Source organism: Octopus bimaculoides, chromosome 3, assembly GCF_001194135.2.
Source record: "Octopus bimaculoides isolate UCB-OBI-ISO-001 chromosome 3, ASM119413v2, whole genome shotgun sequence".
In the NCBI taxonomy this organism is placed as follows: domain Eukaryota; kingdom Metazoa; phylum Mollusca; class Cephalopoda; order Octopoda; family Octopodidae; genus Octopus; species Octopus bimaculoides.
In genome coordinates, this window is record NC_068983.1 from 95,083,157 (window position 1) to 95,097,224 (window position 14,068).

General features: G+C 36.1%; 2 protein-coding genes across 2 annotated transcripts in view; both read left to right on the forward strand.

The window, feature by feature from the left end:
- The window catches only part of LOC106883990 (uncharacterized), a 7,076-nt gene extending 4,993 nt beyond the window's left edge, over nt 1-2,083 (forward strand). The window contains exon 6 of the mRNA XM_052966767.1: nt 534-2,083. Coding sequence (XP_052822727.1) covers nt 534-730 — 197 coding nt within the window. The 3' untranslated portion in view covers nt 731-2,083. The remainder of the gene's footprint in view (nt 1-533) is intronic.
- Nucleotides 2,084-10,346: 8,263 nt separating this feature from the next.
- On the forward strand, nt 10,347-13,572 carry LOC128247321 (uncharacterized). The gene is made up of 3 exons (XM_052966340.1): nt 10,347-10,474; nt 12,153-12,500; nt 13,436-13,572. The coding sequence occupies exons 2-3, from the start codon at nt 12,162-12,164 to the stop codon at nt 13,550-13,552; spliced, it is 456 nt and encodes a 151-aa protein (XP_052822300.1). The 5' UTR covers nt 10,347-10,474; nt 12,153-12,161; the 3' UTR covers nt 13,553-13,572.
- Nucleotides 13,573-14,068: the final 496 nt, after the last annotated feature.

The window sequence follows — 14,068 nt, forward strand, 5'->3', positions numbered from 1 at the left end:
TATATATATATATATTAATGCTTTATGTGATCTTTGCAATCTGGTTTATTCGAGAATTTTGCACTATGGATTATGAAACTATAATAATCCAAAGCGTGAAACGTCGTTTACTCCTTTAGGGATTCATTTTGAAATAAAGTAATTTGAAATTTTGACTCAAGGCCAGCAATTTCGGGGGAGTGGATAAGTCGATTACATCGACCCCAGTGTTCCAATGATATTTATTTTATCGAAAAGAAAAAAATATTTAAACCACTTCAAAAGGATAAAAGGCAAAGTCTAGTTTTCGTCTGAAAGTATAGACGGACGAAATGCTGCTAAGCAGTTCGCCCGTCTTTCTAACTGTTCTGCAATAAACATTTTCATATGTATTAAGAACAACCAAATGTACACCCCACTCTCACTTTTCTTGTTTGTGCCTTGCGTTCACTTCATGATATTTCTTAGCAATATACGTAATAAATTCCTGAAAAAATACAATACTAGATATAACGTGACTAATTTCACTTTCTCTCTCTTTTCTCTCTTTCCAGTCTGCAAAGTTGATGATTCCTGTATAGTGCCATCGGGATGTAGCTGTAAATTCTTCGAAAAACAACCTTGTATGCAAATGTGCTCTAAATATGCTGTATGTTTTGGAGGTTATTATCATGTTGTGAAATGTGGTTACGGTTTTAGATTCGACAAACAACTGCAAAGATGCGTCCGTGGATACTGCGTACACAGATAGTAAGCAAACGCTATAACATCATACTTAATAACCACTTCAACATTCAACATTTGCTGTTAAAAATCAACGGTTTCTTGTGTACTTTTATACTGAACTCCTCTGCAATTCATCGATTCGGTTCAGTGCGATTTATAAGCAATACATAAATCATAAGCAATACATAAAAATTTATCAAGATGGACCTTGGTTCTGCTGAGTGGCTAAACGCTCTCATAATCACTTATTCACACATGATACTAAATTATTTAATATTCACGGTCAGTTGCTGCCAAATCCGGAGTAAGAGTTAATCATTGAATCAACGTTTGTGTCTATACATGTATGCATACATATGTACATATCTATAAAGTCTGTGTACACCTGTACGTGTATATATGCATTTATGTATGTATGTATGTATGTATGTATGTATGTATGTATGTATGCATGCATGTATGTATGTAAATTATGTATATATACGTGTATATATATATGTGTATGTATGCATATATATATAAGCATATATATATATTATATATATATGTTATATATATGTATATTATATATATGTATATATTATATATATGTATGTATGCATATATATATATTATATATATATATATATGTATATGTATATACATATATATATATATATATATATATATATATATATATTATATGTATGTATATATAATGAATATATATGAATATGCATGAGTAAATGAACATGTATATGTGTGTACATATGTGTATGTATATGCGTATATATCTATCTATATATATATATGTATATATATATATACATAGATGTACATATGTATATATGTATGTATGCATGTACGTATGAATGTATGTATACATATGCTGGTATGTATATGTATATATATGCGTGTGTATCTATGTATGTGTGTTCGATTCCCGCAACCGATGTTATTTACACCTTCTCCTCCTCTTTTACAGAGTGTATGTGTATGTGTGTGTGCATGTATGAGTGTGTGCGTGTACATAATATAAACGTTAATGCTGTAGCATTGCCTGCGGGATTCGAGCACCGCGTTTATATCCATATTAATTATTATTCTGAAAAATCAGCGAAAATATTAATCTACTAATCAACTGAACTTTCAAGTACATGTATACAACACACACACACACACACACACACACATGCTAACACACAAACATAACTATATTTATACTAATACATACGTATTTATGCAAAAATATTTTTAAATGTATGTGCATACTCACTTTTGTTATAAAAAATATACCTCTATATTATAAGCGATATAACCTTCATATAAACAATGTACCTATGCGTTATAAAAATTATATGCCATGATATTGAATAATAAAATTATTTATTAAACAAAATGTTTGTGTTATTGTTTATATCTACTTCTTCGAAAAAGTATCAGTTATGTACTGGAGTCAATTTCATTCAATGAGCTTTTCTCCAGTATATTTAGGGAAGGAGGGTTATGCTGCGTAACAAAATTATGTTATTCGTATGCAAAAAGGGCAGAAGAAAATATGCATTGAATTCTCAGTGTTGAAACCCTCTTGGAAGTGATAGAAGCTTCAGTGTAAATGCAAATGCCGATTAAATATTTAGGAGTTTGAAAACCAGTGTGCCAATGTGTTTTGGTAGATTGGCGGTAGAAAGTAGATGTGAGATCAATCTTACTTTAGATAGAATGCCAGTTTTTTACAACTTACATTTTCATATTACACTGTAACACCATTTTTGTCCTTGAGTAGCAACTGTTATTTCATCTTTGCTTACCCATAGAAAATATGAAAAATGGCTATTTTCTTCAAACATTACTTTTGTTACATTTATTCAAACCCCTAAGAATTCCTCGCAACACATGGCTATGATGCTCCCCCACAACTCCTGCTCATGATCAGCGATGCATATATTGTCAGCCACCAAGGAACAAGCTCAAGTGATTAAAGTCAAGCAAATCTGTGGTATTGAGCAGAATATTTGCTATAACGATATTTCTGCTTCGGCAACTCAGCACCGAATCCATCAGAAATATAATGGAAAACAGGTCAATTTCAAAACATTGATGTCCCAAGTCACAAATGCAAAGTTTGAAGAGAATAGTAGTCATTTCCTTCGGTTTCTAGATAGAAGCCAATAAGAAACAGCATTCACTGGCCAAAGACAAAAGAAAATAATAAAAAAGTTTGTTTCACTGTTATTTGTTGCTTTTTCCTCCTGATAGCTATGAGAAGGATATTTTTGTTAGCTGCTCAGATGAAAAGGTGATGTGCCCAAAGCGTTTTTGCAGATGCTCCCAAATTGGTGAGATCGATATCCTGAAATTATCTACACTGGAGAGAGAATTCAATTCCATTCCTTTGGACTGTTGTTTAGCCCCGTCTAATCCTCAACCACGTCTAATTCTCAACTCCAACTTTTCTTCAGACGGTTTTACAGAATGAGACAGTGGAATTGCTGTGCGAGAGAGATATTTAATTGTTACTTTTAGCTAGTGAAGCTATTATGTATACGTTCTTCTGCAGTTCTGATAAGGAAGGACTGATTAAAATGTTTGGTGTGAAATTCGGGAGGTGAAATGTAGCAAAGATAACGAGAAAAAGACAGGTTGAACGTGAACGAAGGAGATACACAGCTGATTAATTCAAAGCAGAAGATGTTGTAGTAGATGAAGAAGAGGCAATGAGAAGAAACGGTGTGTCTGTGATCTAGTGATTTTGGAATCTTGGTCGTGAATTGTTTCCAATTAGCTAAACAGCCATCTTATGGATTTGATCTACGAAATTAGCGGACATAGCAGTTTGTGTATGCAGTTTAGTATGATAGAAAAGGCTTGACTCATAACATTCATTGGCTCACCGAAATTAGTGAGATCGACAAGGTTGATGATCTTCATAAACAGCTACAAGTTAACGGCTACAGAGAAAATATTAGCAGAGAAGGAATTCCAGACGGAAAACATTCTGGGGATGAAAGACTGAAAGATCACTTAGTATTAGTCATGAAAAGAGAGACGAGTATGTTCAGTAGGCTCAACTGGAGGTGTCACGTGACCAGCCAGCTCAGACGAGCAGAGGTCACTTTAGTATTGTTAAAAATAAAATGTTGAGAGAGACGACAGCAAGGTTGTGAGCCAGTTGAGGTGTGTCGGTGAATGACACCATGTCACTCAGTCAAATGGCTTTTTAAGAGATGCAATCTACAATATCTGAATGTGTAGTAACAGCTCATCCTAATGGAATGAAGCTGCTTCCATATGAATTTCCTGTGAGTTTTGTATAGGGCTGATATATTTTCTGACCCCAAAAGTGAATAAGAGTATTTAGCAGGCAGCTTTTTCTATGTTGAGAATATGATATCACCAGAAAAGATCTTCAGTGATAGTAGTGCTAAATATTTGTAGCGAGTTTGATTATTCTAGTTGTTTGATCATCTGCATTGAAGGCGTTGTTATGTACATTATTGATGCATAGGAAGATGATAAGCCTGAACTTTGGGAAGACCGGAGTTGATAGAGTGTGATGGAATCTCTCAAGAAGCTTCTGGTTCATGACAAGAGAAATAGATGGAGAAGATAGGCAAGTAGTTCATTGAGGAGATTCGTAGTATACACTTTGCTTTTGTTAAGTGTAACAATAAAGTTTTTACCAATTTTTTCGAGAAAGGGCGATCCTATCTCACTAACCAGTAAGTGACATAGAAGAGAAAATCATCATTAGATCTGGCTTTATGAAAATCTTAATTTATGAAAGAGGGTTTCAAGATACATACATACATACATACATACATACATACATACATACATACGCACACACACACACACACACACACACATACATACATACATACATACATACTACATACATACATACATACATACATACATACATACATACATACATACATACATACATACATACATATTTAAGCTCAATATAGAAATACAGCAACACTTTGCAGTGGAAGTGAATTCACAACATATAAGTAGATTTTCTAATACATTAACCTTTCTACTGACAAATAATTCAAATAAAAAATTGGAAGTCAATTCAACACTATACCAGAAGAAATTCCAGCGTGTCAGAGTAGTGTTTAGAACAATGATTTTATGACAGAATATTATCTATCTTTTAAGTTTTGCATAATTATTTCATTAAAAAAAAATTATAATAAAGTGTCGAACATGGTAAGGCTAGGATAAGAGGAGGTTATCAGCCCTTCAATCACACACCAAAACAACTTTCTTTTTTTGCATAATGATATGATACCTCATGTGTAGAAAACAAATTCGCAAAACTTCTCTGAAAATTCCAAAAAATAAAAAAGTTATGAGGGGTTATATGGCGTGCTTAAAGCAGAATTCCACCTGAAATTGTACTGCCTAAGTTCTCATGTGTCTGTCTCCGAGCATATATTTAAGCGCCTCAACGTGTATTTCACCTATACACGTACGCACAACACTACAAATGTATTTTTCACTATCTTTCTCCAAGAAAACAGTTGTTTATTCACGGTAATATAAAAAATTTCCACTTTGTTCTTGCCCCCGTTTCTTGGCGAATTATATACAACCTGCTCGTGACGTGAACAACTACGACTTACTCTGTGGCTAATCAGCAATTGTCAGTATTTCAACAACAGTTGGTGAAATGAATAGTTACCATAGCATTTAGATACTCCAAGAAAACACTATTTTCATATATTCTAATTTTTAAAAAATTTATTATTATTGTTATTCATTCTGAACACCATATTTATTCAAAACTCACAGCTCCCCTTCTAGCAGTTACTGACATAGCAGAACAAGTTGATGTCAGCCCCAGAACAGCTGTCAGGTATTACCACAAACTTGGCTACTATGGCAGAACAGCAAGAAGAAAGCTCCTTCTTCAACCAGCCAAGCCAATATAAAGTGGAGAAAAGATTGGGCCAGTGAGATGATAGAGTAGCCACTAGCATTTTGAGGCACTATCATATTCTCTGATGAGTCCATATTTGCTTTATTTTCTGACAGTGGTCGAGTGTGGGTCTGGAGACTGTGTGATAAAAATTCGACATGAAAAGATTGCTGCCAACATTGAAACAAGGCAGCTATTTTGTGATGGACTAGGGAGGAATTTGGAGCAATGGTCAATTAGAGCTGGTTGAGTGTGATGGAAACACAAACTCTGATAAATATATGTCCATGTTGCAGAAAGGACTCCTTCCAATCTTTTCCAATGGTGAAATGATTAAAGAAGATTATTTATGGAAGATGGGGCTCCTTGTCACATGGCTAAAAAGACCCAAGATTAGTTGGAAAAGAACGGCATTAAAAAACCTCCATGACCAAGCCAGTCACCAGAGAGGAACCTCAATGAACACCTCTGGAACATAATAGACAGGACACTTCATAAAAAGAACAAGAAAGCATTCTCAAAGCCAGACCTTTTGAGATTACTACATGAAACTTGACAAGAAATTCCCCAAGAGAATATTCGTTATCTGATCAGTAGCATGCCTTATAGAATCCTTGCACTAAAAACTACAAAGGGCATATCTACTAAATATTAGATATTCACATTATAATAATTGACAAATAATTTGAATGTATAATTTCAGATTTAAATAAATTTTAATGATTATAAGGGTGTATATTTACTTCTGTCATGTGTGTGTGTGTGTGTGTGTGTGTGTGTGTGTGTGTGTGTGTGTGTGTGTGTGTGTGTGTGCGTGCGTGTGCGAGAAAGAGAGAGAGAGTACGTGCGTGTGTGTATGTGTACATAGAATAATACATCTCGAGGCATACACAAAGTTATGAATAACAGCACGTAAATATTGCACTGAATAACTCCTATCAGATAGAAAAGTCGAAGGCTGTCTGAAGGACTTGGATCCACATTTCCTGTACACATGACAGACGTTCTATTATTGGACCAAAGTAAATCTTCGAATGTCTATCTCCATTTTAGAAACTTTATTCTTCCCAGGGAGAATTGGATGTTGCTGACGTCATAAGAATTTCGTTAACTGTATAGAGAATGTGAATTTTTACATACTCTCATAAATGTAGATATAGATAATCATTTCAAAAAAAGAATTATGAACCCGTAGACGATTATGACCGTCACAGACAAATTATTCTATCCTGTATGTTAAAAATAACGGCTGTCGTCTAAGGCCGTGCTGAGATTAAAAATCAACATCTTGCAACAACACAAGACTCACAAATCCAGGTGGTCTAGAAACAAACAAGTGCAAGACCTCCGTCTTTATAATGAGGTGGATGTAATTTCGGAATTTCTTTGTCTAGAGAGATGCCTCTCTGTGTGTGTGTGTGTGTGTGTGTGTGTGTGTGCGTGCGCGCGCGTTTGATATTTTGAATGTGGATGACTTCTCTAAAATATTTTTCTCTGAACTATGTATCTACACGCCTAGTTTATTTATTGGAGATGTTCTTTTTTGCAACTAGATATGTTCTTTTTATTTTTTATTATCCAACTAAGGAGTCAAGCTGGCAGAATTGTTAGCACGCCGGCCAAAATGCCCATCTCTTCAAAGGCCATTGACTCTACTGAGTTCATCCGTCCTTTGACAAGTTTTGTTTCACCCGGCAGGATTACCAAAGAAAAACCACCCTCCTTGCCAAGCAGACGTGGTAGGGTTACCGGTTTAGTCGGCGATGGATCGAACATGCGACAGGGGTACATGTTACCAATAGCACTTAGTGTGACCTTACACACACATACATACATACATACATACATACATACATACATACATACATACATACATACATACATATACAAGGCTAGTGTGCCAACGACTCTATTGTACTCTTCTGAAACACGGACAGCACACCGTAGGCATCTTATGGTGCTTGAGTGTTTTTGTCAGAAATGTTTGAGTAACATATTTAACATCAAGTGGCAAAGTAAAACACCTCACACAGAAACACTTGCAAAGGTTGGATGCACAAGCACCCAGTCACTCATCATATTTATTTGGATGTATTGGGAAGGCTACGTTGTGCGTATGGAATATACTAGGATTCCAATGCAATTGTTCTTTTGTGAGCTGTGCGCTAGAAAGCGTCCTCTGAACAAACCACGAAAAAGACTGCATAAAAAGCAACTGAGAAGAGCTATCTTTGGAAGGAGCTGAGTGAAGGAAACGTATAAAAGAACGTTGTGAAACTTTTGAAGAGAGTTGCTTTGATCACGACAAGCTCAAGCGTTGGCTTCTAAAAGGTTTTCACCAGAACCTCCATGATAACCTAACGCGCTGGAGGTGTGAAACAAGTAGCTCTATACTCCTTTCTAAAGCTGGATATGTCAACAATATCAAGTTCCATGTAAGATCAACTGTATGTTACAACTGTATAAAACGTCTTTCTTCCTTGACCGGGTGATTCGATGTGTGTAGTGTGTGGAAAGTTTTGTAAGTCGATATCAGGTTAGAAAAGACATACGGCTCTTTATAGAGATATTATCTCACAAACTGACTCAATCAATCCAGCAGAACTTATAATTTCTTTCGTCTGTTATCTATTCTTCAAATCATGCAGATCTACAGCGGGACTGAATAACCATCTGAGAGGTCATGGACAGGATCAGAAATGCTATTGACAACGAAGACACTCAGAAAGATAGCAATCATCTGTGAGGATGAAGCAATCAGCATGTGTGTGTGTGTGTGTGTGTGTGTGTGTGTGTGTGTGTGTGTGTGTGTACCTAGAATCGATGAAAGGCAAAGTCGACCTCGGCAGAATTTGAACTCAGAACATGAAGACGGACGAAATGTCGTTAAGCATTTTGGCCGAGGTCAACTTTGCTTTTCATCCTTTCGAGGTCGACAAAATAAGTACTAATTGAATACTAGGGTCGATGCAATCGACTTACCCTCCCCTTTGACATTGCTGACCTTATGCCAAAATTTGAAACTATTATTTATTATCCAACTGTGATGTTGGAAATGCAACTTGTTCTGCTGTTTACTCTGGCCACTGGAATAGTTAAAAGATCTTAATAGGCTTAGTTGACATGAGGATTGAATAGGTATGACGTCTGGGGGTTCAATTCATTAGGCGGTTTTCAAATAATAATCAGTGAACGTTAGAAAAAGAAGCATGATAAAAGGTGTGGATAGGGATTTGATGAGCAAGTAATGGCAGTGTTCTCCTTGAGGGATTTAAGCAGTGAGATGTTAGTGTGTGTGAGAGAGAGACGTTGTTGTGAGACTCTTGTTGGAGAGTGGGTGTGGTCTGAGATACTTTGAGAGAGGGGTAATTACTTTTTTGTGTGTGACGCCGAGTCAGGCTTGATTCAGTAGTCTTATGTAGTCGGGCGAACGACGAAATGTGATCAACAGACCCATCTTCCCTGTTTATACAATGTTTCTGTATAACTGAAGTCTACATAGTACTCGTACATACAACATATTTTTCTTTTTGTCAGATGTTCAGCAAAAGCAATGTAGTGTTTTCTTTGTGACTTGTTTGAAAGAGTTCCTGTGTTGATATGGTTGGCTTTTAATTGAGTTCTCTATTGAGCCGATATAAGAATACAGTTTCGCCGTTGTTTTTCAATTGCAGTGGCTTGTTATAAGACAGTTACTCGTGCATTAGTCTCCCAAGGGACATGGCTCACTATTTCGATAATTGCTGTTATTCTTTGGTTAATTCTGTTTACATTGTATTGAAGGAATCTATGGTTATGCATCAGAATGAAGAGGTTGTGTATTAAATGGGCTTTACATTAATCTGGTGAATAAATTATATTTGTTGTCACTGTGGAAGTGTCTGTTCATTAACACGAAAAATTGTTTTTACACGCAGGTTTTAATGTTCATCATATTACTCTTCTAGGTGTGTGTGTGTGTGTGTGTGTGTGTGTGTGTGTGTGTGTGTGTGTGTGTGTGTGTGTGTGTGTGCATTGGATAAGTTATATGGCATTGTATTTTTGAGGGCCTGTGCTAGATTGTAAATGTATTCGGCTCTGAGGAAAATTGTTTCATCGGAGAAGAGAATGCTTATTTCTCTAGTTATTTGCTTTATAACGCGATGGAATGTTGGATTCTAGGTGTGTATACAAAGATTTGTTGTAGATTTATAAAGGATTTGTACTAACTAGAGGTTAAAGTTCATAGTTGCATCTGAGAAGTTGGCAGAAGTTGATTTTTATATCTAATAATTAAGTTAAGGTGTCGGTGACTTTCTCCTAAGCATGTTGCCGCTGCACCTTTTTCGGCTTTCGGAAATATTCGTGGTCCCCATATAATCCCTTACTAATATTGTTAGCACACTCTGGACAAATTAAGATGATCAGTGTCGCAATAAAGTAGCACGTGTTTGGCCAGGTGGATAGACAATGCAATTTCAGTCATGAGGCAAAACACAAGATACACGTGTGGAAAAGCTAAAGTTAGAAAATACAACAGGAAAAAATAACTCAAAGGAAATACATAAATAGCGTGAGAAAAACAAAACAAAAGCGAGAAATCCACATTTGGCTCATAAACTATGTCAAACTTATGGCTTCTGTCTAAAAAAAGAACTATTGTTTTGAAATTTGCTTCTTCCTAAACTTATTCACGTGATTCGCACGTTTCAAAAGCAAAGCTAATTTGCAATTTATAATAAAATAAGCAATAAATAAATTAATAAATAAGAAGAAAGACTAAAGGAAAGGTAAAATCGAGTTCCATATAAATACCATTGGTTTTTACAGAAACTTCATTCGAGAAACGAAGTTTGACTTGAAACAAATTAATCAGAGGTGAGTGAAGAACAGTTTCTAGTTATATTTCCTTTAAATTGATTTTTTTTTCGGGGGGTGGGGGATAAAGATCATTTCGCTTTTTGCTTTTTTTATTGTTTCTTTTCTTGTTTTACCTGGAAGCTTATAATTTTCATTAATCAAAATCACAATTTACAAACTGCAGTGAAGTGAACCGCTATGAACGGAGAACTCTAGTTTGAAACATGGTACCTACGTGACTTTTCTAGAGCCTCAAGAGAAATTGAAATAGCAAACGACTTACATCTAAATTTTACAATGGAGTGATTATCTTTCTCTATTCTTCGTGGATAGTCAAGATCCCAGAGCATTAGATTTCACATTCTTTGCGTTAAGTCGAACTTAACGATTTACTTCTTTTTGAGACATCTAACAGTTGACCAGTGCTGACAGTATACGAATAGCCAGTCCATTGACTGAACATCTGCAATTTCCTTGTTTCGTTACATCGTCTCTCTCTCTCTCTCTCTCTCTCTCTCTCTCTCTATCTATCTATCTATCTCTCTCTCTCTATCTCTCTCTCTCTCTCTCTCTCTCTCTTTATATATATATATATGCCTAAAATTTACAAGCAGAATTTAATAGTTTTATGTGTGCATGTTTTCAAATTGTTGACTATTCTGGTTGAGACACAGTTGACAACGCAAGGCTATGGAATCGCAAACATCAAGAAACATTAAACACTCTCAGTTCCTTGATTGTTGTTGATCTTGTACCATAACCATTATCTTTTAAGTATCCCAATAAAATAAATTCCAGTGCTACGAGGTCCGGTGAAAGCTTTCTTCTGAACCTCTTCGTCTAAACCACCTCCCTGGCAAAATCGCATCAAGATAGGTCCTTACATTACTGTTAGTGTGGGGATACCCGCCATCTTACTGGAAATGGAATTTCACACTTTCAAAATACTTCTGAATGCTTAGCATGACAAATTGTGGCAGCAAGTTCAAGTAAATTGGACCACTCACAGTACCATAAAACAAAAAAGGTCAAATTAATGCTTTTAATGACAGGTCATGTCATAAATTAACATGCTTTTCTATAAATAACATGCTTTTCTATAAAATGCTTTTCTGTAAAATGTAGATTCTCAGATCCGCAGTAGGTGCAGTCGTGACACTTAATTAATTACGCCAATTAATTTAAATGTAACATCATCACTCAGGACAATTTTGTAGGAAAGTGTTCATCTTCTACACATCTTGGCAAGTGTCACTCACAAAACAACACTTTTCGGCCCGAATCGTCTTCAATGAGAGCATAGAGTGTAACTTTTCCAATGACAGCGCTTCAAAATGCGATGAATGCTCGTTTTCGAAATTTCTATTGAACTCTAACAATACATTTTGAGTACCCTATCGTGCTTTGTGTGGTTCATCAATGTCCGCTGTCTTCCGGAACGTTTCTTGTGGACATTCTGAGCAGTTTTATCTGCTTCAGACTTATCTCTAATTCGAGGGACGGTACATCACGTTTGAAACTCTCTACTAAACTGTCTTTGCATATTGGATTGAGTTTTAAAAACTTCCAGTCGCACTTTAGAGTAAATTTCCTTTTTTCAAGGCTTAGTCTGGTTCCTTTCATAATTCCAAAACGTTAAATCTCAAAAGAAATGTGTGTGTGTGTATCTATTTATATTTCTAATTTCTATTTGCAGAAAACCATAATGAAGTATTTAACCTTAATTTTAACGCTGTCCGTTGTTTGTGCAGATGATTTTAGCATAATAAAGTCATTCACAAAATGTTACAAGAATTTCCAAGACAATGTTTTTGAATCGAACAAGAGGCAGGTGTGGCAGAAATACTGTTTAGATAACAACCCTTATGTTCGGCAACGTTTTGGAGGTTGGGTTAACCATATTCCAAATATTCATGACTATAATAATATGGGAAATCTACCAAAGCCTCTTACGTCAAAGCGGGCCAGAAAGGAATATAGAATGCTCACTACAAAAGAGAGACATGATTTCCATCAAGCCATTAATCTATTAAAACAAGATACGGTAAGTTCTTTAGTTGATATCAGTTAACTAGCAAATTTAATCAACAATTTTTACTGTACTTTATTACAAATTCAGCATATTTATTAATTTTCTTACACATGAAATTCGAGAGTGTGTGACCTCAAGCCTTGTCCCAATGGTGTTGGTAACCTAAGTAAAGTGCAACATTTATAATAAAATGGTAATCAGTTATAGAGTTTAATTGTTGTTACAGCCGACGATATTGTAGCTAAAGTAAGGCGGCGAGCTGGCAGAATCGTTAGCACGCCGGGCGAAATGCTTAGCGGTATTTCGTCTACCGTTACGTTCTGAGTTCAAATTCCGCCGATGTCGACTTTGCCTTTCATCCTTTCGGGGTCGATAAATTAAGTACCAGTTACGCACTGGGGTAGATGTAATCGACTTAATCCGTTCGTCTGTTCTTGTTTGTTCCCTCTATGTTTAGCCCCTTGTGGGCAATAACGAAATAGGTATTTCGTCTGTCTTTACGTTCAGAGTTCAAATTCCGCCGAGGTCGACTTTCCCTCCCTTTCATCCTCTCGGGGTCGATAAATTAAGCACCAGTTGCGTACTGGGGTCAATCTAATCGACTTTCCCCTCTCCCCAAATTTCGGGCCTTGTGCCTAGAGAAGAAAAGGATATTGTAGCTAAAATAAGGCGGCGAGCTGGCAAAACGTTAGCACGCCGGGCGAAATGCTTAGCGGTATTTCGTATATCTTTACGTTCTGAGTTCAAATTCCGCCGTGGTCGACTTTGCCTTTCGTCATTCGGGGTCGATAAATTAAGTACCAGTTACGTACTGGAGTCGATCTAATCGATTGGCCTCCTCCCCCAAAAAATTGGGCCTTCTGCCTAGAGTAGAAAAGGATTTTGTAGCTGAAGTGTGTTTGTGTGTAACTTTAAAATTACTAATAATGGTCACTTTTTTTATTTAGAGTTTGGCACCAAACGTCTACGATGCGATCGCCTTCCTCCATTCTGGTCCCACGGTTATAAACGCTCACGCTGGCCCTTCTTTCTTAGCTTGGCACAGAATCTACCTTAACATGTAAGTATTTTCTTCTAGATGTAAGAATTATTTTTTTAACATTATTTATATTTGTTTTTATACTGTATTCTTCGAATATTTTAATACTTCATAAATCCTAGATCGATAATATATATGTTTATATATGTACACACGCACACACACGCACACACATATTTGTATGTATTTATATATGTATGTATGTATGCATGCATGCACGTATGTAAGTACAATAGGACATGAGTCCAACACCCTAACGACTAAGCCACGCGTCTTCACAGATTTAGGATTAACTTCTAGTGTTTAGAGACCCAAAGAGCCCGGAAGACTTCAAATTAAGTTTCTAGATTATGTCAATCACAGAGCTTTTTCTTCATCTTACACCACCACCACCACCACCATCATCATCATCATCATCATCACCACCACCACCACCACCACCACCACCACCACCATCATCATCACCATCATCATCATCAGCAGCAGCAGCAGCATCCTCATCATTTTCACTTTATTTATTGTATAATTTTTCTTTTTTTAT

What these genes read in the sequence shown, in the direction of transcription:
- LOC128247321 (XM_052966340.1), top strand. Translation starts at nt 12,162, where the DNA reads ATGAAGTATTTAACCTTAATTTTAACGCTGTCCGTTGTTTGTGCAGAT. An exon ending in ATCTATTAAAACAAGATACG is followed by an intron (nt 12,501 to 13,435) that starts GTAAGTTCTTTA and finishes TTTTTTATTTAG; the next exon opens with AGTTTGGCACCAAACGTCTA.